This window comes from Oratosquilla oratoria, chromosome 18, assembly GCF_046742065.1.
Source record: "Oratosquilla oratoria isolate Oo_2021 chromosome 18, ASM4674206v1, whole genome shotgun sequence".
Taxonomy (NCBI): Eukaryota; Metazoa; Arthropoda; class Malacostraca; order Stomatopoda; family Squillidae; genus Oratosquilla; species Oratosquilla oratoria.
In genome coordinates, this window is record NC_134794.1 from 9828249 (window position 1) to 9851881 (window position 23633).

Here is a 23633-nt window from a genome sequence, read left to right on the forward strand (position 1 = left end):
AAAGTGGAGGATAGATGGAGGAAGAGGAAAGGGACAAAAGGTAGGGAGGTTCTTAGAGTGAACTCTTTGAATGAGAAGGAAAAGGAGAAGGAGTACGGAAAGAAGCTGAAGGAGGAGTGGGAGGGAGTAAAGGGTAGAGTAGAGCTGGGTGTGGAGGAGGAATGGGGATGGTTCAAGGAGGGAGTCATAAAATGTGCAAGGATGGTGTGTGGAACAAGGACAGGGGGAAATAGAAGAAAGGGTAGTGAATGGTGGGATGCGGAAACAAAAAAGGTTGTAGAAGAGAAGAAGCGAGCTTTCACAGATTGGTTACAAAATAGGACGAGGGAGTCATATGAGAGGTACAAAGAAAAGAAAAGAGAAGTAAAGCAAAAGGTAAAGGTTGCAAAGAGGAGAGCAGATGTGAAATGGGGTAAGAGTTTGACAGAAAATTTTGAAAGTAATAAAAAGATGTTTTGGAAAGAAAATAAGAGAGGAAGAGGAGGCGAATCAAGTATAGAAGAAAAGGTAAAAGGTGCAGATGGAGAGAAGGCAGTAAGGGGAAGATGGGCAGAATATTTTAGGGAGTTGCTAAATGTGAAGGAGGATAGGGAAGGAAAGATTGCTGCAGTGGGAAGTGCGAAGAAAATGAGAGTGATGAATGAGGAGAATGGAGGAGAAATAAGGAAGGATGAGATGAAGGCAGTTATTAACCCCTTCCATACGGTGCCGCACACGTAGGCGTCATGGGGAGCGAGTGTATTCGCGAGGCTGCCATATCGGCGTCTTGATTATATTTATTGTAGTCGCCCCTGTGTTTTTACATTCTCTCAAATGTGCCCTGAATCCCATTCTCTGTGGTATTCAAAATTCGTGGGTGAAAGAGAGAACGATCGATATAAGCGGTGACTATATTTTATGATGCGAGTATTATTACGACACGTCGTACGGCTGGCATTGGCTGCTGCCACTGAGATCTAAGTCCATGACGCCTACGTGTGCGGCACCGTATGGAAGGGGTTAAGATGATGAAAGCAGGTAAGGCACCTGGTCTGGATGGATGCCATGCGGAATGTCTGAAAAAGGGAGGTACAGTGATGGTGGACTGGTTGGTGAGGTTATTTAATGTTTGTTGGAGAGAGGGTAGAGTGCTGGAGGAGTGCCTGTATAGTTCCTCTTTACAAGGGAAAAGGGGACAAGTGTGAATGTAGTAGTTTCAGAGGGATTAGCTTGTTGAGTGTAGTTGGGAAGGTGTATGGGAGGATCTTGGTTGAGAGGATTAGGAGAGGAACAGAAGGAGTAATTGGTGAGGAGCAGTGTGGATTTAGGACAGGTAGAGGTTGTGTAGATCAGATCTTTGTGGTAAGACAGATATGTGAGAAAGCTATAGGAAAGGGGAAGGATGTTTTTTGGGCTTTTATGGATCTGGAAAAGGCTTATGATAGGGTAGACAGGAAGGCACTGTGGGAGGTTATGCAGATATACGGGATAGAAGGAAAGCTTCTGGGAGCTGTCAAGAGTTTTTATGAGAATAGTAGAGCTTGTGTCAGGATTGGAAATGGAGAGAGTGAGTGGTTCGAGGTAAAGGTGGGACTTCGTCAAGGATACGTTATGTCGCCCTGGCTGTTCAACTTATACATGGATGGGGTGGTGCGAGAGGTAAATGCAAGGGTAGTGGGCAAGGGATTGGAGATGGTTAAAGAAAATGGAGAAAAGTGGGAGGTGAGCCAGCTGTTGTTTGCGGACGACACTGCACTTGTGGCAGGATCGGAGGGATTGAGAAAGTTGGTGGCAGAGTTTGGGAGAGTATGTGATAGAAGAAAGCTAAAGATAAATGTGGGTAAAAGTAAGGTGATGAGATGTACAAGGGGTGAAAGTGGCAGTAGACTGGAAGTGAGCATTAAGGGAGAGCGACTGGAGGAAGTGGATAGTTTTAGATACTTGGGTGCAAATGTGGCAGGGAAAGGTGGAGTGAAAGTGGAAGTAGAATGTAGATTGAGAGAAGCGAGTAAATGCCTTGGTGGATTAAAGAGTGTAATGAGGAATAGACATTTGGGAATGGATGCTAAGAGGAGACTGTATGAAGGAGTGATTGTGCCAACAGCACTGTATGGGGCAGAAACATGGAACATAAGAGAAGAAGAGAGAAGGAGTTTGAATGTGTTTGAGATGAGGTGTCTGAGAAGTATGATGGGGGTTACTAGGCTAGATAGAGTGAGAAATGAGGAGGTGAGGAGGAGAACAGGGGTGGAAAAGGAGCTGGGAGATAGGGTTGATGAAAGAATATTAGGATGGTTTGGACACATGGAAAGAATGAGTGAAGAAAGACTAGTAAAAGTGGTGTGGAAGGCAGTTGTGGTGGGAGTGAACATGCGGGGACGTCCTTGGATGTGGTGGTTGGATGGGGTGAAGGGGGCTTTGGGGAAGAGGGGAATGTCTGTTGAGGAAGGACGGGAGAGGACAGAAGACAGGGGTGAATGGAGAATGGTTGTATATGGATGATGTTGTGATAGCATGAGGTGGAATGGGCGGGTGGATGGGGGGTGAGGTAGTATGTGAGAGCAAAATTTGACGCAGCCCGAAGGGATTTCTCCCCGTCCTCTCATTTTATGCAATGGGGGGACGGAGAGGGGGGGGGGTCGCCGATTTAATGAAGCGGCCTTGCTGTGGATGTGCTGTGTCTTGCGACACTGCTTCTGACCCAGGGCAGTGGACAAGGTGCAGGGATGACCCGTCATTCAGGAGGTGCTAAGATAAGAGGGAGGGTGAAGGGGTGTGGAGTGTATTCAGGGATGGAATGGGTGGGATTGATTTTGTGCCTTTTTCTTTTTGGCTACCCCCCTTGTAAGGGGGAAAAAGCCTTGGTATATGTATGTATGTATATAGATAGATACATACACCAAGGGCCTTTTCCCCCTTTCGAAGGAAGTAACTAAAGTCAAAGGCATAAATCCACTCCCACCCATTTCATCCCCACATACTCCACTCCCACTCACCCACTCACAATCCAATCCCTCCCTCTTTTCTTGGCTCTTCCTGGATGACAGGTCATCCCTGCATCTTGCCCACTGCCCTGGGTCAGAAGCAATGCAGCAAGACACAGCACATCCACAGCAAGGCAATTTCATTTAATCAGCGACCTCCTCTCTCCGTTTCTCTCTTGCAGAAAAAGAGAAGATGGGGAGAAATCCCTTTGGGCTGCATCAAAATATCATTCACACATACTCCCTCATCACCCATCCACTCCTTTCCATGCATCACAGCATCATCCATATACAACCATTCTCCATTCAACCCTATCTTGTCTTCTCTCTTCTTTCCTCAACAGACATTCCCCTCTCTCCTAGTGCCCCTTTTACTTTTACCCCATCCATCCATCTCGTCCTAGGATGCCCCCTCATGTTCTCTCCCTCTACCTCTGCCTTCCACACTTCTTTTACTAATCTTTTTTCACTCATTCTTTCCATGTGTCCAAACCATCCCAATACTCTTTCATCAAGCCTATCTCCCAACTCCCTTTCCACCCCCACTCTCCTCCTCACCTCCTTGTTTCTCACTTTATTTAGCCTAGTAACCCCAAAGGCATAGATAGACATAACAATAAAAAATTACAGTGTGATGCAGTAATATGACCAAATTATATGATAGCTGACTTATTATTATTACAATTACAATAAAGTAATACCATAAGTAAATTACCTCATTTGATGGTAAAGACTTCATATCATCTAATGCCGACAGTGACCGACTGAAACCTTTCCTTGGTTTTTCTTCCTGTATGTTTTAATTCAAAGATAAAAAGTATATTCAATTCATGCTCACAGAATTATGAAAATTTCTTGATAGGGAGAGAAGATGTTAACCCCATTACAAAGGGGTCACACACAGCTGAACAGAGATAAAGTCCCCACAGAAGAAAATAGATTAACCAGACAACTGTCACACTAAAAGAACATATAATTCCCTGTACAGGAGTTAAAAAGGAATATCATAGCTTACCATACATTAAAAAATTCATGTTTGCTTACCTGATGTGCTTTGGAAGTCTTGCATGGAGCATGAATCCAGTGCTTCTTTTCAATGGATTTTTCACAACTGCAAATTCTCGGAGGCTGGTGTCCAATAGCTTTCAAGAACTTTCTATAATTTTTCAACTTTGAGTCCTGAAGATGGGTAAGAAAGTATTATATTCACGTTTATAATATTGAACTTTAAAAAAGAACGATATAATACAATATTTGAAACAAACAAACATATATATACTGTACCATTATCACAAAAGTTGTCTCTTTATGGTTATTTACAGACAGAATTATTCAAAGCACAACTATATTATCCTTTTTGCAAGTTATATCTTAATAGATATTTGCAGACAGTTAATTGAAGCATATCTACTGTAAAGCCTACTACTCTAAATAAAAAGTGTTCCATGAAGGAACTTCCTTGGAAAAGAAGTATAAAATCAGTATGTGTAAATATAATCATACTTGTGAAGACCTTCTTAGAGTAGCAACATGAATAAGAACTTTTGAATCATTTGACATATGGAAATGCAGGGGCCTTGCATTAGCCATGATGATTTTGAATTTTGTCCGAGTAGATTAGTATATGCACCATTTATCCCTGTAAGAAAGACTATGTTAGTTATCATGCTATGTACACATTACAGCAAAGACAGTACAATAAGAGATAGAAAACACTTTTCCAGCCTTAACAAACAACGGATAAGGCAAAGGAAAACAACATGAGGCATGATAAAAAAGTATCAGGACCAGTTGTTCAACGATCTGTAACACTGGATCTCTTCCAGGAGACTTGTTACTCCCCCAGGAACTTACAGCCATCAGATTAGATCAGAAGTCAATCATGGGAGATAGTTTGCAGTAAGTGTAAGGTAGTGTAAGACATTACTTTTTGTGTATGTAGTGACTACATTTGAGGCACATGAAGTCTGTTTCCAAGCCAGTTCTGTGTTGGTATTGTTTTAGTGTTAGGTGATATGGGTATAGGTGGGCATGTGCTATTTTTGTATGTCATGGGGGATGTTTTCTCTTTCGACTTTATACGAAGGACTATCTTATTCAATACTGAATTTATTGGTCTTGAGAGTAGAATTTGTTGTGTGATGTATATGTATATATGTTTCTATATGGAACTGTTGTGGGGTGCAGTAGTTAATAACTTGCCTCAAGAGTCACTGACTGGAAATCTCCAGTCCTATAGTCCTTGAGCCCTTTCATAAATCTCTCTGGAAAGAAAAGGGCTGTTGTTTGTGATGTATTGGTGTAGGACATTTTTTGTCACTAGCTTATGGTGGTAGAAGGAGGGGAGCAATTACTGGTTGTGAAAAAGTCAAAGAAATATATTCATAGTTGCAGAACTGGATGTGTTACTACCGGACAGACCTAGTAATTTTTTCATATTACACAGATTATTTAGAATAACATGATGTAAAAAATTGTAAGTAGTAGTAAAACTTAACTGTTCACTATATGTGATTTTTACATTATGCAATACCCTCAGGAATGTATCCCTCGCATAAATCAAGAAATCCCTGTGTATATATATATACATATAATATATAATACACATTGACAGAAATGCACCCCAGATTTTTCGGTAACGCACTATCTGTCCAGTAGTAACACACCCAGTTCTGCATAGTTGAGAGAGATATCCTTGATCCAGTCTGGAGACCAAGGGGGGACTGAACCTCCAGATCAAGATGAGGGTGTCCGTGGGTCTTGAAGATGGGCAGTATCCATCCATCTTATAGGACCACCACTTGCATGTACTTTTTTTTTATTCCTATGCATAGGGTGGGTTATGGAAGTTGTGTAAGTAGTATGTTGATCATGCTGGCTTCTTGTTGCATCCTGTAGGTTGATGTCATGTGACTGACTTATTGAATAATCCAAAAATAACCTATTCACAGCTCTGGCATTCAGTGTCAATTAAACTTGATATCACACATTCCATCACAACTGCCATTACTGGAAGTGATGATGATATAGTTTTTCGTCACAAACTCCCCCCTATCAGGAGGCTAGGATGGTGCCCCTTACAAAGGACTATGTAGCATGGAATTTAATGAACCATGCCCTTGGTTCAACTTCACCAGTGGCAGGGTTTGAATTGCCGTTCCCTCAACCTTCACCACAAGTAAAAACGCCCTAACCGGCTTGGCCAGTGAGCTTCAATTAATGGAAATATTCTTGGAATACATGTTTGGGACAGTTTTCAGCTGCCTTATGCAGCTGTTAAGGTTGCCTTTTACTACCAGTATAGGTTTTGAAAGAAAAATATAGGGGTGAGGTCAGGTGAGTATGGGGAATGGTGGACTTGTGTAATTTGGTGCTTAGTTTGGAACAGCTATATTTGTCCTCCATATTGTTTGTCTGGTCTGGTGGAACAAGCCCATGGTAAACAATCACCTGTTAATAATCTTAATCTGTGATCATTTCCTGATCATTACTAATCCTCTTTTTTATTGTAGAGAATTCAAGGTCTTTCAGTGTGCAGAGTGAGCCTTATTTTCAGGGTCGTACCCATAAAACCAAGATTCTTCACTAGTACAGTAATAACTTGACTAATAATTGTTGCTTTGAGGTTCAATGACAGGACACTTATAACCCCAAAGTAGATAGCATCAGTCCTCAGACTTACCAATAGATCTCAGGGAAAACTGCTGGACTGTTATGCACATGGTATTTACTTAACCTCTTTGGTACGATGATGCCTATGTAGGTGTCATAAGCACAAATGGGTACATGAGGATGCCAGTGTCGGCATCTTGATTATAAATATATTTTTGTAATTGTACATGAGTTACCCCCATATTCTATGAAAGTGGTTTGATCATATTCTCTGTGTTTATTATTACTCAGAGTAAAAGAGAATGTGAAATACAGCAGTGACTTTATATTTTATAATGTGAGTAGTGTGGTGTGTCGTACATATGGCAGCCGATGCTGTGTGCAATAATTTTACTCATACTGAAGTGGTTAATTATAACACATGGGGTTGGAGCTGTGCTCATGGGATCCCAGCTCTATCTTCATTCATCAGACTTGACCTCAAATTCATCAAATTAGATTCAACTGACACAGTTCTCTGAGAGTAACAGGGTGATTCACATGCACTTTAGCCAATAATGACTAACATGTTCCTGGGTTGTTCTGTGCTAACAGCATTCCACTGTAGTGCAATTGTTAAGAAATTATAATGGAAATTGTGATACTTTTTTATCAAACCTCATAATGTACAAGAGTTATGAGAAACATGCATGAAAAAGTAGTCATCCACATCCTCACATGTGATAATACAGTACCATTTAATCACAAGGACAAATATATACAATATATTTTCAGAGAAAAATTTTGTGGGACTTGTGTTCTGAGTGCAGTGTTTTGCAAATGTGAGTGATTCAGGTATAATAACTACCACAACAAGATGCTCTCCTTCTTTTACACAACCTCTGTAAAGTAGTTTCCATTTGGTTCTTTGCTGAAGAGGAGAAAATACACCGTACTGTCAAAATTCACACTTTCTTACCTCATCAAAAACAGTGATACATTCTCTGTACTTTAATATCATGCAAGGCAGCTCATTGCAGAAGGAAGATGGAGAATGTCCTGAATGTTAGGGGCAGTATCATTCCCATAGCATGCAGTCAAAAGCATATGTCATGCACAAATTAGCTAAAGAAAAAAATCATAATATAGGTTAAGGAAGGTTATAATATTCAAAAATACAGTAAAAGAGTAAGGTATCATAAGACATATTTGATAAAAATAGTCATTCAGATTTGTTAAAGTGATACACCTTTTTTCTCGTTAACTAAGTACATAATGAACTTGTCAGGGTCTTGTAATTTCTATGAGGCATACAAAGAAGAGTAGCATAACATCAACACCTCTCAAAGAAAAGGACCAATGAACTAGCACAATATTGTCCTGAAGGATAGCAGCACTGGTGAGTTATCATTGACAAAATACAATGGACTGTACATTGGTGTCCTACAAGGAGCAATAATATCACCAACACCGTTTAACCTCTTCATATAACCTACCAAGGTGAAACCTGGAATTCAGCATCAAAACACTCATTTGCTGATGACCGAACACAAACATTACAGGGTTGTTGCAAAGAAGCCACAAACATCAAAGAATGAGAAAAATGGTTCATGTACACCAAGATTTAATCAATCCCCCTGGATTTAAACCAATTACTATCCAAAAATAAATGGTGAGTGATATATCAATTCATTAAAATATAAACTGATCAATGCTACCATTAATTTTTGATAATTTTTTTTTTTTTTTTAATAGATATCTTAAAACCTAAAAAGAAAAGTGAAATGGCTTAACATCCAAAAACAAATAAATACCTATGGCACATATATGTTGATAAGAAAATGAAAGAATTTTTTAATAAGTTAAAAGTTGGTATTATTTTTAGTGCCAAAAAGTATACAGTTGACAATGGTTTTCTAAAGGAGGATGAGAGATATGAAAATAGTACAGTTGTAAGTTTATATCTTATAAAGCACATATTGTGATGCATAATTGTACATCAGGTAGCCTAACACTTGCGCGAAAATATTCAACTTGTATTGAAGAGGTTAAAGTTTATTACATACAGTACATACATACATATACCAAGGCTTTTTCCCCCTTACAAGGGAGGTAGCCAAAAAGGAAAAGGCATAAAATCATTTCCACCCATTCCATCCCTGAATACACTCCACACCCCTCCACCCTCCCTCTTATCTTAGCACCTGGATGATGGGTCATCCCTGCACCTTGTCCACTGCCCTGGGTCAGAACCAGTGTCGCAAGACACAGCATATCCACAGCAAGGCCGCTTCATTAAATCGCCGACCACCCATGCATAAAAGGAGAAGACGGGGAGAAATCCCTTCGGGCTGCGTCAAATTTTGCTCACACATACTACCTCACCACCCATCCCTCTGCCCATTCCACCTCATGCATCACAACATCATCCATATACAACCATTCTCCATTCACCCCTGTCTTCTGTCCTCTCCCATCCTTCCTCAACAGACATTCCCCTCTTCCCCAAAGCCCCCTTCACCCCATCCATCCACCTCATCCTAGGACGTCCCCTCATGTTCACTCCCTCCACATCTCATCACCTTACTTTTACCAACATTTATCTTTAGCTTTCTTCTATCACATACTCTCCCAAACTCTGTCACCAACTTCCTCAGTCCCTCCTCTGATCCTGCCACAAGCGCAGTGTCATCAGCAAACAACAGCTGGCTCACCTCCCACTTTTCTCCATTTTCTTTAACTATCTCCAATCCCTGACCCACTACCCTTGCATTTACCTCTCGCACTACCCCATCCATGTATAAGTTGAACAGCCAGGGCGACATAACGCATCCTTGACAAAGTCCCACCTTTACCTCAAACCACTCACTCTCTCCATTTCTAATCCTGACACAAGCTCTACTACTCTCATAAAAACTCTTGACAGCTCCTAGAAGCTTTCCTCCTATCCCATATATCTGCAGTACCTCCCACAGTGCCTTTCTGTCTACCATAGTATCGTAAGCCTTTTCCAGATCCATAAAAGCCCAAAAAACATCCTTCCCCTTTCCTATAGCTTTCTCACATATTTGTCCACAAAGATCTGATCTACACAACCTCTACCTGTCTTAAATCCACACTGTTCCTCACCAATTACTCCCTCTGTTCCTCTCCTAATCCTCTCAATCAAGATCCTCCCATAAGCCTTCCCAACTACACTTAACAAGCTAATCCCTCTGAAACTACTACATTCACACTTGTCCCCTTTTCCCTTGTAAAGTGGAACTATACAGGCACTCCTCCAGTTCTCCAGCACTCTACCCTCTTTCCAGCAAACATTAAATAACCTCACCAGCCAGTCCACCATCACTGTACCTCCTTTTTTAAGACATTCTGCATGGCATCCATCCAGACCAGGTGCCTTACCTGCTTTCATCATCTTAACAACTGCCTTCACTTAATCCTTCCTTATTTCTCCTCCATTTTCCTCACTCATCACTCTCATTTTCTTAGCATTTCCCACTGCAACTATCTTTCCCTCCCTATCCTCCTTTACATTTAGCAATTCCCTAAAATATTACATACAGTAAACTCTTGATATAATGGACAATATGGGGACAGGGGTCTGTTGTTATATCCGAAGATCTGTTACAACTGTGGATCCATTATATCTGATGGAAATACCGGACAGATCCAATATATCCTTTAGTTTATCTGGTATTGGAAATTAGTGGGATTAGAAATTACAGTAAACCCTCAATATAACAGACAATATGGGGACGGGTCTGTCGTTATATCTGAAGATCTGTTATAACCGAGGATCCCTTGCTATAACTGATTTTTATCCATTATAGCGAGGGTTTGTCCAGTCAGATTTTTTGTCAATTATATCCGATATCCAGTATATCAAGGTTAGTTATATCAAAGGTTTACCGTATCTGTTATGGTGTAGCTATATGGAAGCAAGGTAAAAATCAACCATTCCCCAAATTCCTGTAGGACAATGATTGATGTTTTGCAGCAGATTGTGCTATGGCATGCAGGTTAAAAATCCATCCCTGACATTATTAATTTTGAGAGGTGGGGGAGGCAAATGTTGATTTTTACTTCCCAATAATTTCCCATGATTCATCGTTGATCTTAACAATACAGACTGATACATTCTGGTTTTCTATACTTTTATAAAGAACATATATTTCACACCCACAATAGCAAAATGAGTAACTTTAGTGATTGCTATCAATATGTAGTGTGTGGCAGATTTTCACAAGAATTCAAATGTTAAGAATCATGTCCAATATATCGCAATACCTATCCTAACCCTAAATAATCCAACCACATCTATGATCTAATCAAAGTTTTGGTTACTGACATGATAAACTGCATGACAATGCTAATACCTGGGCCTTATATATATAAATATATCAATCCACCTGTATCCTATGTGCCAGAAGCAACTATAATATGCCATTTTGAATCTTGATAAATTTGAATTACGACTGAATCTACATTCAAGTAAGTCTAGAATAGGTCTCAGACATATGCTTAAGTTTCTTTAGGTGATTCCAAAATCACATAAATATGGATATGAACATGAAACTTACAATATCCAATAGCTCCTAACCTAATCCACTAACTCTAAGGCCAAGTGGCAAGTCCTAACCATTCCATAAATTTAGATATTTCAAATGCTAAATTCTAGAAGCCTGCCCTAAAGTGAAAAGTGAAAAATATGTTTGTGTGATACTGGAACAGAACCTTTCTCTGATCCTGATCCATGTAATTTCATCTCCATTCAATGTGAAAATCACTGTAATGACATAAACATTCTTAAACCCCTATGCTATGTCATGATGATGATCAAAATTTAGGAATTTAGCAGGTTACAGGTAGGCAAACCGAGGTTTTTGACCCCAAGATGTAATGACAATGTTGGCACCTATGAACACACTCCTAAACAAAAAAATAGTTTTTTGACCCCAAGATGTAATGTTGGCACCTATGAACACACTCCTAAACAAAAAAATAGTACATCATTACAGCGAATCCTTGCCAAGAAATCTATCGACTAATTTCTAACCAAACTTAGTACCTACTGTTAAATACACACCAAGCAGACGTATGATACGTATCGTAAAATAATTAAAAATACATTTTACCATTTCTTTCCGTGTGATGATCACATTTCATATTAGTACTCTTACAGTTCCATGCATAGAACATATAGTCCAATAATTTCCTTACATTATTCGAATGTAAATTGTACAATTTATGAGGAAATGTTTACATGTCGATGTTTACATCTTACTTTGTTTACTCGCAATCTTAGTGAAAAGTAGGACTGTCGTAAACTTTTTGAATAATGATGGAAATTTAAATATTTGTCCGACATTAACTTCAAAATATAGCTTCGCGCTGGTAGTAACTGCAAAGCATTAGTATTATTTCTCCCTTTTCTCTATATATTTTGTGGAAGTGATATATGTGTATTGCAAATGAAAATGCATTTGAATCGTAAGCAATCAGAATCGCATGAAATTATTATAAAATTAACAATAAACTAATTCTATACCAATGTCTGAAGGGAATTAAAAATATTTTACAGAATAATTAAAAAAAAGTCCTGCTATCATAATCAAAAGTAAAGAATAATGATGAGTATTCGAAGTTGTGACGATGATGTAATTTCTACTGTCAACAACAACTGACACTTTAAGAGTTGACGTAAAGTAGTCTACAGGAGCGACAAGGTGTAAGTACTTCCAAAGCTAGATCTTTATTAATATCCATTAGTTAACTTTTATTAAAAGAGTAGGACACTGTAATTAATGATGGTAATAACCATTTTCTTACCTTAATGGTACTGTGTACGTATCTTTATTTTTAAAATATACTAATATTATAAATATAGTTCTGTAATCTGTATCGTGTGGACCAGTATGTGACAAGTGCCTAATCTATGATTAGTGTCAGTGCCACTGGTAATGATAACCAGCAATCCAGCATGTTATGTAGATTTGTAGTTATTTGTTTAAGTAAAATGAAATCGTTGCAATGTGTATATATAACCAATTGTCCAATACAAACCATGATGCAATATTTATTAGAATGAACTAGGCATTGAACTGGTATAGTAAGTATATAATTAAAGTATTAGTATACAAGTCTTACCACTTGGCAATACTGAGTCCTCCTTTCAATATTGCATGTACTAATGAAATGTCCAATTTACACAACTTGTTGCCAAATTTTTGGTGATGAAATACCAATATCTTGATCATCCCTCTCCAACCTTTATGTAAAAATAGTTGTAAATGTTGAGGATGACATGATAGTTGCTTTCCAAACTGAAAGGAATTTTTGTAAATGGGATTACCAGGATTTCTGAACAAATACTAGAACAGGACTCCTAACCAAACTACAGTATAGATACCTCGTACACTAAAAAATAATATAGGACACGAGTACTCCCACAATTAATGAAAACTGCTTCCCGCAGATAAACCCATCCCTGACGGGTCTCACTAATTGCCGAACAAACTGAACAAAACCGAGAAAAGCCGAACAAAACAACAAAACCCAAACAAGGACAGGTTTTGCTCAAATGCACACTTCTATATATATATATATGGTTGCATTATTTGAACTATTTTCGTTAAAATGTGTGATTTGCATGTAATATGATCAAAGAGAACTTACGTTTTTATCCTCTGCAATTTTACCGACCCCAGCTACGATTCGTCCAGCCCGCCGTCTATGATCACTGGTGGTATGGATCAAACTACACTCTTTTAAGTTTCTTACTGTTGTGTTATTAGTGTAATAGACTGCATATAGATGAATTATTTAAACTCTTTTCTTTAAAATGTGTGATTTTCATGTAATTTAACACAACAGTAAGAAACTTAAAAGAGTGTAGTTTGATCCATACCACCAGTGATCATAGACGGCGGGCTGGATGAATCGTAGTTGTGTTCGGTAATTTTGCAGAGGATAAAAACGTAACTTCTCTTTGATCATATTACATGGAAATCACACATTTTAAAGAAAATAGTTCAAATAATGCAACCATATATATATATAGAAGTATGCGCTTGTGGCAGGGTCAGAGGAGGGATTGAGGAAGCTGGTGGCAGAGTTTGGGAGAGTATGTGATAGAAGAAAGCTAAAGATAAATGTGGGTAAAAGTAAGGTGATGAGATGTACAAGGGGTGAAAGTGGCAGTAGACTGGAAGTGAACATTAAGGGAGAGCGACTGGAGGAAGTGGATAGTTTTAGATACTTGGGTGCAAGTGTAGCAGGAAAAGGTGGAGTGAAGGTGGAGGTAGAATGTAGATTGAGAGAAGCGAGTAAATGCCTTGGTGGTTTAAAGAGTGTAATGAGGAATAGACATTTAGGAATGGATGCGAAGAGGAGACTGTATGAAGGAGTGATTGTGCCAACAGCACTGTATGGGGCAGAAACGTGGAACATAAGAGAAGAAGAGAGAAGGAGTTTGAATGTGTTTGAATGAGTTTGAATGAGTTTGAATGTGTCTGGGAAGTATGGTGGGGGTTACTAGGCTGGATAGAGTGAGAAATGAGGAGGTGAGGAGGAGAACAGGGGTGAAAAAGGATTTGGGAGATAGGGTTGATGAAAGAATATTAGGATGGTTTGGACACATGGAAAGAATGAGTGAAGAAAGACTAGTAAAAGAGGTATGGAAGGCAGATGTGGAGGGAGTGAACATGAGGGGACGTCCTAGGATGAGGTGGATTGATGGGGTGAAGGGGGCTTTGGGGAAGAGGGGAATGTCTGTTGAGGAAGGAAGGGAGAGGACGGAAGACAGAGGTGATTGGAGAATGGTTGTATTATGGGTGATGTTGTGACTGCATGAGAAGGAATGGGCGGGGGGGTGGGGGGTTTGGTAGTATGTGTGAGTAAATTTTGACGCAGCCCGAAGGGATTTCCCCCCCCGTCTTTGCCTCATATGCAAAGGGGGACGGAGAGGGGGGGGTCGCCGATTAAATGAAGCGGCCTTGCTGTGGATGTGCTGTGTCTTGCGACACTGCTTCTGACCCAGGGCGGTGGGCAGGGTGCAGGGATGACCCGTCATCCAGGAGGTGCTCAGATGAGAGGAAGGGTGGGAGGGGTGTGGAGTGTATTTGGGGATGTAATGGGTGGGAGTGTTTTTGTGCTTTTCCCTTTTTGGCTACCTCCCTTGGAAGGGGGAAAAAGCCTTGGTATATGTATGTATGTATGCATTTGAGCAAAACCCGTCCTTGTTTGGGTTTTGTTGTTTTGTTTGGCTTTTCTCGGTTTTGTTCAGTTTGTTCGGCAATTAGTGAGACCGCCCCTGACTGACTAGACCAACACATGAAATATTAGGTATTGTACGACAGTGACATGATATTCCCAATAATGTTAGAATTAACTGTGAACAATTGACCAGGGACCAATGATAGGTAACTGCATGTAGTGGTCTTACAAGATAGATAACAAAGCTGCCCATTTTCAATACCTTTCAATGCTGTCACCTGTATCAGATGTAGCCCTAATGGGCTGATACTCTGGTTCCAGATTGGGCTGAAGATCTCAATCAACTTCAACTGTATTTCTTATGCTTCACATGGAGAGCTGACAACTGGTAACTGCTCCCCTCCCCCAACCACTCTCAATCAGTGACATAGAGACAATCTTTCAATAATACAACTTGGACATCAGTCAAAGGTTTCCTCCCAGAGAGATGCATAGATTGACTTGTACCGATTTCAGCCACTATGGAGCTGTAGGTTTTCTCTTTGTGGAAGTCAAAGCAACAGTTAATTGGAATTAATCACTGGCCATAACATCAAACCAGAATTTATGAAGCTATGATGAAGGCACTACATATAGTAAATGGTATGTGCATATGGCACCAAGATCATCAATCTCTGCCCTGAAAGGAACACGAGTACCATGAACCTTTGGTCCTAGGTTAACATGATTGTTCCTGGGTTTCCACAAATGTCTCTGAGTGAAAAGGTGTTAGAAAAATCTAACGTGAAATTTTCCCATTGTTCCAGATTTCTAGAACATGGCATCCTACTTTGATGAACATGGCTGTGAACCTTTAAGGTCGGGAGAAGCTCCAGACCACTTTTTGCATTTTGCCAGACTATTGCTCCATGGTGGCTATTGGCAGGTAAGTGTCAATAGGCTTTTGGATATGGTATGCATGTATTAGATCAACTTTGAAGTTGGATAATTAAATTCATACCTGTGTAGTGATGTTATACATAATAACTATTTGGATTTTCTGACCATGATTGAACCTGTGAAGTCAGTTTTAGCAATTTCACTACAGAGAACATGAAAGGTTTATAACCTAGTACAGTACTCTGTATTTTTTTGGAAGTGCACACCTACACAATATAGCATTGAAAAATTAAATAAGAATTTTGTTAATTGTAATACATCAATGTAATATGTTTTTCTTGGTGGAAATCAATAACACAAAGAAAAAGTTGCTAAAAACAAATGCACTACCAAATGAAGCTGCAATCATAGGATTGAGATGCCATGTTGTCCTTCCAGTCCTACTAAGAGCAAATGCTCTACTAAACAAAGCTGTGACCATAGGATCTGGAATATACCCTCAGTACTTCTGTAAATACCTCGCACAGTACATATATTTAAAATGGTGCTATGTAGCAGAGATTCGTGCATTTCTTAAAGCTATGTACATCCCGCAGTCCAATCAGATACCAAAACAGGCTGTCAACATCCCTAACAACAACGACCCAGAAGACTGACCTTGATGACCTCTAGAATTACAGGTACTGTACTGCATTACTGAGTGCAGGTTAGGTTAGGTAAGATGAATTGATCACACTTTAATTTCTTCAACCTCTGCATCTATCAAAATGAAGATGGCATCTCAAGCAGTTGTGGCTTCGTTTGTGTATCGCTTTTAGCAACTTTTTTCTGTCATTGATTTCTGCCAAGAAAAATGTATATGAAGTTGATGTATTATGATTTATAAAATGAATATTTAAATAACCCTCATGCCATTAATAGCAAGTCTTGTCTTGGCAATTTTCATTAAGATTTTGAAATATCTGTCAATCAAATAATTCCGACAGTCGTCCCTGGACTCGAACCGGTAGCTCAACTGGTAGAGTGTCGGCTTTGCTTCTTACAAGCCCTCGGTGCGAGTGTGGGGATGACTGTCAGAATTATTTGATTTTGAAATATGTATGTGAAAAATACCAGAGAGTAGAAACATCATGGAAAAGGAAGGAGAGTTTCCACATTAACAGTTCTGTCTTCCTCGGTAGTCAATATTAGGCCCAGAATATTCCAAGATAATGTAAAAGTTGGTTCTTTAATCCGTTGGACAGGCCAAGGAAGGTGAAGCAATCAAGGTATGTCATATCCTGAGGGGAAATATTAATGCAATCCTCATACCATTGCAATGTGGGTAAGTTAAAATCCCCCCATTATGATTATTTCCCAACTATCACAGAATGAGGTTGTATGTGTAATAAGGTTCTTGTTCTTGGCATCAGTATAGGAAGGGGGCCAGTGTATCATAAGAATACATATAACGCATGTGGTTAAGTAGACAGCAATAAAATTGGGACATACATTATCAAGTGACATGCATTGTATGGATTTAGAAATGTACCTATACATACGTAATGCTTCCCTATGGGACCATGGCATCACAATGAAATGTCTGGTAGCCCACTTAAAGATACAAAGGAGCTCAGGGTACTACTTGTTAACCAAGTTTTACTGATACCCACAATATATAATAATTTATCACTAATGAAACTTGTATGTGTAATCTTGTGTAAGCTATTTACATTGAGAAAACTAGAATGGGGAGTAATGAAATGTTCCACAGGACTGAGGGGATGGATTTGCACCTCCACTACAAGATGCTGCCCTTTTTGCAAGTAGTTATGTTGTTTGTAGGTTGGGTTCTTCTGGATGTATACATTCTTCAGTTCCAGGATATCCTTCAGTGATGTAACTTTGGAAGTAGATCTTTGCACTGTTTGTCGTCAATAATTTTTTCTCAAAACATGATCCTTTGTTTGTGAACATACTGCACATCTATTAATCTTACCTCTGAGCCCATTAGCCTTCTAGAAAATTTCTTGACCTTGGTATAAACTCAGTCACTGGTAGTAGTACTTGCACCAACCCTCTAATGTCCTGCTGCTGTGCATGGTGTCCAGGTTGGGGGTTGTCCAAGCATTGTACAATACCAGACATCTGTTGTGTCAAAGCCTCGACTGCAATTTCATGTTGTTACTAGGATTGAACTCAGGCCTCTTGAATTAGTCTCTTGCTGGGTTCATACCCAGTCATATCATCCAAATAGTTAGGAAAAGCACCATATGAGAATGAAATGTATTGAAATGCTGTACCAATAAAGACTTTGTCCTCACATTATGCTTTTCCTGTCTTTCTCTTTCAGCCCAGTAGTTACCGGTATGAAGTGTGACATCATTATACACTAGTAATATATAGCATATGATATTCAAATGCTCCCAGAATAATGGGTAATTAAACTTGTATTTTAGGATCTCCAGTTGGAGTTTTCCCAACTTTTTGGGGACTATAACGGAGCACCTCCCCCAACATCAAAGGAGTTCCTTCAAAATCTTCCAACTAGAAAAATTACTGAAACAGGTGGGTTTGAATGAAGTTTTCACTTTAGCAGAACCATTGATTTTCTTGGAATTGGTTTATTTGCATTTTTCAAAGGTGTACCTTTCAATTTGTTGGTATATTGACTGAAGATTGTGGAGAATTTTTTCACTACCTGTATCATACAAACATGTACCACAAGGCCCTTCCTCATTCATAAGGGAGGTTGCCAGTCAATGCATACGTCCACCCTTCACCCATCTCGCATCTATACAAGACCCATTTGTTTTCCCCTTTACCTTAGCTTCTTGTGAATAAAAGGTCATCCCTGTCCCTTGCCCACTGCCCTTGTCAGAAGTAATGTAGCAAGACACAGTACCTCTACAGAAGGGGCTCACAGGCAGAGCTGGTTTATTTCCACTGTTTCATTACAGGGGGACCTCCTATCCTCATCCACTCAGAATTTACAGAGCAGATAAGAAGAAATCCTTTCAGGTTATGTCAATTTACCAACCATTCACAACCACTCAAAACTCGCACTGATCTCTTCTTGTTTTCTCCTTTCTCTTGTACACAAGGTCCCCTTCACCTCACCCATCCATCCCATTCTTAATCCTACCCAAGTTCACTCCAACCATCTCTGCCTTCCACACACATGCTTTACCACTATAACTTCTTGCTGTTCTTGTTCTTCATGCTAACCTTTCTTCACTCATTCTTTCCATGTGCCCAATTTTACTTTATTTTACTGTGACTGTCCCTCTGCTGTGCTGTCTCCTCCTCTTAAAACTGTCTTGTACTACTTCTTTGATTATATATTTCCATTTTCACCAAGTTTTCCCACTCAAGTCATAAAAGATGACAAAAATGGGACTGAGTGATGGAACTAGGTATCTTGCTCTCTGTAACCCTGTTCCATGTGCCCAAACCATTCCTTAATCACTGCTGACTTCCAGCTCTTTCCATCTTCTGTGCCTCACCTCTTTTAATCTGTCCATCCTTGTAACCCTCACCATATTTCCTATTAAACACTTACTCCCAAATACATTTAAAATGTTAACTTGAAGGAAGCCCAAGAATGAAGAGGAGGGATAGAGTGAAGTGGGCCTTTGATGTGTAAAGAATGTGGAGCGGGGAGGAAAGTGGAAAAAGTAAGAGTGAATGGAAGGAGATTGTGATTGGATGAAAGGATGACATGACCTAAAGGGATGGTCTTCATACCTGATCTGTCAGTTCTTTTGAGCAGATGAGGGGAGGTGGCATATAATGAAGCAGTGGGGGTAAACCAGCTCTTGCAGTTTGGACCTTGTTTTGGAAGTACTGTCTCACTGAATTTCCTTCAACCCAAGCACTGTGTTAGGGGACAGGGATGATCTTTTATCCATGAGATGCTGAGAAGGGAAGAGTATTAAGTGTTTTGATGTGTATGAAGTGGATGCATGATTCGACTGCCATCATCTTACAAAGGGGGAAAGGGCCTTTGGTAAATATGAGTATATATAATGAGTAAGATTATGTCAAGTCTTCTTGTAACTTGTATTTTTAGGAGGCCAGTGTCCTGTTTGTTTAAAGGAATGGGCTGTAGAAGAAGAAGTTGTGAAGCTACCATGTAAACACGAGTTTCACACAACGTGCATAATGCCATGGCTGAAGAAGGTGGGAGCCTGTTATTTTTAGTACTGCCATTATTTGATATTATTAGATTGACTTGGCTACCTCCTCTATAAGGATGAAGAAGCCCTTGGTATATAGATATAAATGATTAGATAAGTAGCATTTTTTGTTATATACAGTCAGTGCCATCAGGATTTGCATGCATAATTTTCTACCCATGTCACATCATATTTGCACATAAAATAGCAAGAATAGACTTCATATTGGGTACTCTCTAACTCGTAGTATTTTGTGTATCCTCCCTTCTTCATCAAGGAAGACCTGAGGTGATAGGGAATAGAGAGGACAAGGTTTTGGAGGATGGATGAAGTTACCCCAGATGTTTTGAAGAGCAGTTTTGGCACACTTGACGTGTCATATGCTTCCTCAATTGGGCTTTCATCAAAGCCTACAAATTTTCTATTGGAGAACGGTCGACTGTTGCCTGGCCAATCCTTTATATATTCAATTCCCACAAAATCCAGCCAACCAGTTACCAATTTTGATGTGCGAGCAGGTGTCCCATCCTGCTGATACACTTCACTTTGACATATGTTGAAGCAGTCCTCAAGATGGTCTGCCAAGAGCTTCTGGTACCCCTCCTTGTTGACTAACATTCCTTGGTAAGACAACTAGCTTTCCAACATCTTGGAACCCATAAAACACCCTAGACCATGACTGAGTCAGGGTGTTTGACAGTCCCTTCACTGTAACTGGGGGAGGAGGAATCTTGGCCACCATGTATCCTTATTACAAAGGAGGAGCATGCCGGCAGGAGACCTTTTGGTCCATAACTAGGTTGGATGCAAAAAAGATATTATAATAATGATAAATAAATACATAAATAAAAAATAATATATATTGCAAGTGATGGTAAAGATGGCCTTATCAGATCATAACACTTTCTTCCACTTGTCATGATCCCAGGCAAGGTATTTTAAGCAAAAACGAATTCAATTCCTCTTTCACCTGGCTATAATGATTGGTTTTCTTTTGAGGTGTGCATTACTTATAACCAAAGTCATTGTGGAGGTGACGCTACATGGTCCTCAGAGACATTGGCCAGCAGCTGGGGGTTCTTGTGTTTTAATTCTTTAACAGAAATGCAAGGTCCCCTGTCAACATGGTGCTGCAGGACCTTCAAGGTCTTGGGTGTAGTCTTATGAATTTCTCCTAGTCTTTTTCTTGGGTGCTCTGGGTTGGCATCATGGCAACACTTGGTCCAAGTCTGCACAGAATACAATGGGATACTGGTGATGCTTGAAATTTCTTTGTTAGACTTTCCTCCCTTTACCAGGGCAGCAGTATCCAGTTGGCCCTTCAAGTCTTTTTCCAAGCCCATTACTCAATGATGAACACGATAGTGCAAATATGTACATACATACATACATATACCAAGGCTTTTTCCCCTTTACAAGGGAGGTAGCCAAAAAGGAAAAGGCATAAAATCATTCCCACCCATTCTATCCCTGAATACACTCCACACCCCTCCACCCTCCCTCTTATCTTAGCACCTCCTGAATGACAGGTCATCCCTGCACCTTGTCCACTGCCCTGGGTCAGAAACAGTGTCTCAAGACACAGCACATCCACAGCAAGGCCGCTTCATTAAATCGGCGACCCCCCTCTCCGTCCCCCCATGCAAATATGTAAGGGAGAAAAAAACATGTGATTTGCAGAGAAGATCAAAACTCATCAGTTCATCACAAAGGCCAGTAGTAACTGATCAACTTGAGTTGCGTGATGTTATCGTTCTTGCTAGCCTGTACCCTCCTCTCACATGTCAATTTTCCCAATGTATTTGAACCACTGTTTTAGGGGGTGGTCTCTTCTTTGCCATTAGAATAGGGCCTCATGCCAATTTTGATGGTGCTGACTCTATATCACGATATATCTAGCTTATATGTATAGATATTTTTTCCATAGATATGCATAAAATAAGGTGTTTTTATTTCTAATCACATTTTTTTTTTTCTTTTTCTTTTTCTTTTAGACCAACTCATGTCCATTGTGCCGAGAAGAATTCCCTACGGATAATCCAGATTATGAGGAATATAGAAATCAAAAGGTATATTGAGCTTCTTTTTCACTTGATAGCAACCAGCTTTATATTCCTCTTACATATAATGCCCCTTTTAACCATTTCAATGAAGTGGATAGATGGAGTGAAGGAACATTGGATGCCTGAGGAATGTTGAACAAGGAAGAGAGAATACAAAAAATAGGAGTGAATGGAGAATGGTTGTAAGTGGATGAGGAAATGACATGGTTGAAAGTGATGTTCTTCTCAGGAGACTCACAGCTCCCAAGTAAACAGCAATGTCCAACAGATGTGCCTGTAGGTCAGTCAAGGAAGAAATATTGTGTTGTATGGGATAGTATACCATGAGGTGTTAAATATCCTGTGTGTGATGGTTGCGTATAGGGCAGTTTGATTCTTTGACCAGTCCTATTCTGTGTTTGTACTGTCTCAAAGCTGGATGGTGTCTTGAACACAAGTGTGTTATTGTGGTTCTTGCTTCTCCTGACAGGGAATTTTGTGTGGGGCTGATGGGAGGGGATGGGATATTTTGGTGGAGTATTGAGTTTAGTGGGCTGTTTTTGGAAGCTTGTTTTGTTATCAGGGGGTGAATGTGTTTTTGTATTTTGGTTTCATATGTTTGAGTAATATACTTTGGTGATTTATTTTATTTATTTATTTATATATTCTTAGCTGGTTGTGCTTGTGTGGTGTAATGAAGTGGGCAAGTGGGGTTTATGGTTCTAGCATAGAACTGTAGCTATAATTTTCTTGAAAATTTTGAGTTCTAGGTGGAGATGTCCTATAGAGGTGGTTTTGGTGCATCATGTTGTCCGTGCTGTATTTTGTATAGTATGTCTGCTTTTCTTATTGTCAGGAACAATGCTGTAGATGCATAGTCAAATGTACTTATAAATTGTAGAATGGGAATGGTTTCCTCAAGTCGTCCAAACCCTAGGCATGTATTTGATTTTAGTATGTTTATTTTCATGTTTTAGGATTAGGAGAGGAACAGAGGGAGTAATTTGGGAGGAACAAAGTAGGTTTATGAAAGGTAAGGGTTGTGTGGATCAAATTTGTGTTGTATGACAGATATGTGAAAAAGCTTTAGCAAAGGGTAAGGATGTTTCTTGGGCCTTTGTGGATTTGGAAAAAGCTTATGATAGGGTAGACAGGAGGGCACTGTGGGAGGTTTTGCAGATATATGGGACAGGAGGAAAGCTGTTAAGGGCAGTCAAAAGTTTTTACAATAGTAGTAAAGCCTGTGTTAGAATTAGAAATGAAAAGAGTGAGTGGTTTGAGTTAAAGGTGGGACTTTGCCAGAAATGTGTCATGTCACCATGGCTGTTCAATGTGTACATGGATAAGGTGTAGGAGGTAACAGGGTAATGGGCCAGGGATTGGAGATGGTTTAAGGAAATGGAGAAAAATGGGAGATAAGCCAATTGTTGATTGCTGACAACACTAGCAGGATTAGAGGAGGGATTAAGGAAATTAGTGACAGTTTGGGAAGGTGTGCAATAGGAGAAAGTTGAAAGTAAATGTGGGTAAAAGTAGTGTAATGAGATGTACAATGGGAGATGATGGCAGCAATTTGGAAGTGAGTACTAAAAGAGAGAGGCTGGAGGAAATGGATAGCTTTAGATACTTGGGGTCACATGTGGCAGGAAAGGGAGGAGTGGAGGTGGAGGTAGATTGTAGATTGAGAGCATGAAGTGCTTTGGGAGGTTAAAAAGTGTAATGAGAAACAGACATTTGGGAATGGATGCTAAGAGGAGGATTGTATGAAGGGGTGATTATGTCAA

The 23633-nt window shown here is 39.7% G+C and overlaps 2 protein-coding genes across 9 annotated transcripts in view; one reads left to right on the forward strand and one right to left on the reverse strand.

Moving 5' to 3' along the window:
• The window catches only part of LOC143035052 (uncharacterized), a 27135-nt gene extending 14731 nt beyond the window's left edge, over positions 1–12404 (reverse strand). For 2 of the 6 annotated variants that reach the window (XM_076201538.1, XM_076201537.1), the window contains exons 1-3: positions 11778–12009; positions 4008–4142; positions 3679–3753 (exon numbers count right to left, since the gene is read on the reverse strand). Coding sequence is in view for 5 of the 6 variants with exons in the window: in XM_076201537.1 (XP_076057652.1) it covers positions 3679–3702 (24 nt within the window). In the remaining variant the exon portion in view is untranslated. Of the gene's footprint in view, positions 1–3678; positions 3754–4007; positions 4143–4466; positions 4603–7533; positions 7680–11692; positions 12010–12386 lie in introns of those variants that run through there. The other 4 variants (XM_076201535.1, XM_076201534.1, XM_076201533.1 and 1 more) reach the window with 4 other exon arrangements.
• LOC143035057 (E3 ubiquitin-protein ligase RNF181-like) overlaps positions 1–23633 on the forward strand; it is a 48763-nt gene that overhangs the window by 19712 nt on the left and 5418 nt on the right. The window contains exons 1-5 of one of the 3 annotated variants that reach the window (XM_076201545.1): positions 12148–12285; positions 15578–15696; positions 18089–18197; positions 19702–19811; positions 21802–21876. In XM_076201545.1, the coding sequence (XP_076057660.1) occupies positions 15589–15696; positions 18089–18197; positions 19702–19811; positions 21802–21876 (402 nt within the window). In that variant the 5' untranslated portion in view covers positions 12148–12285; positions 15578–15588. Of the gene's footprint in view, positions 1–12147; positions 12286–12492; positions 12515–15577; positions 15697–18088; positions 18198–19701; positions 19812–21801; positions 21877–23633 lie in introns of those variants that run through there. The other 2 variants (XM_076201547.1, XM_076201546.1) reach the window with 2 other exon arrangements.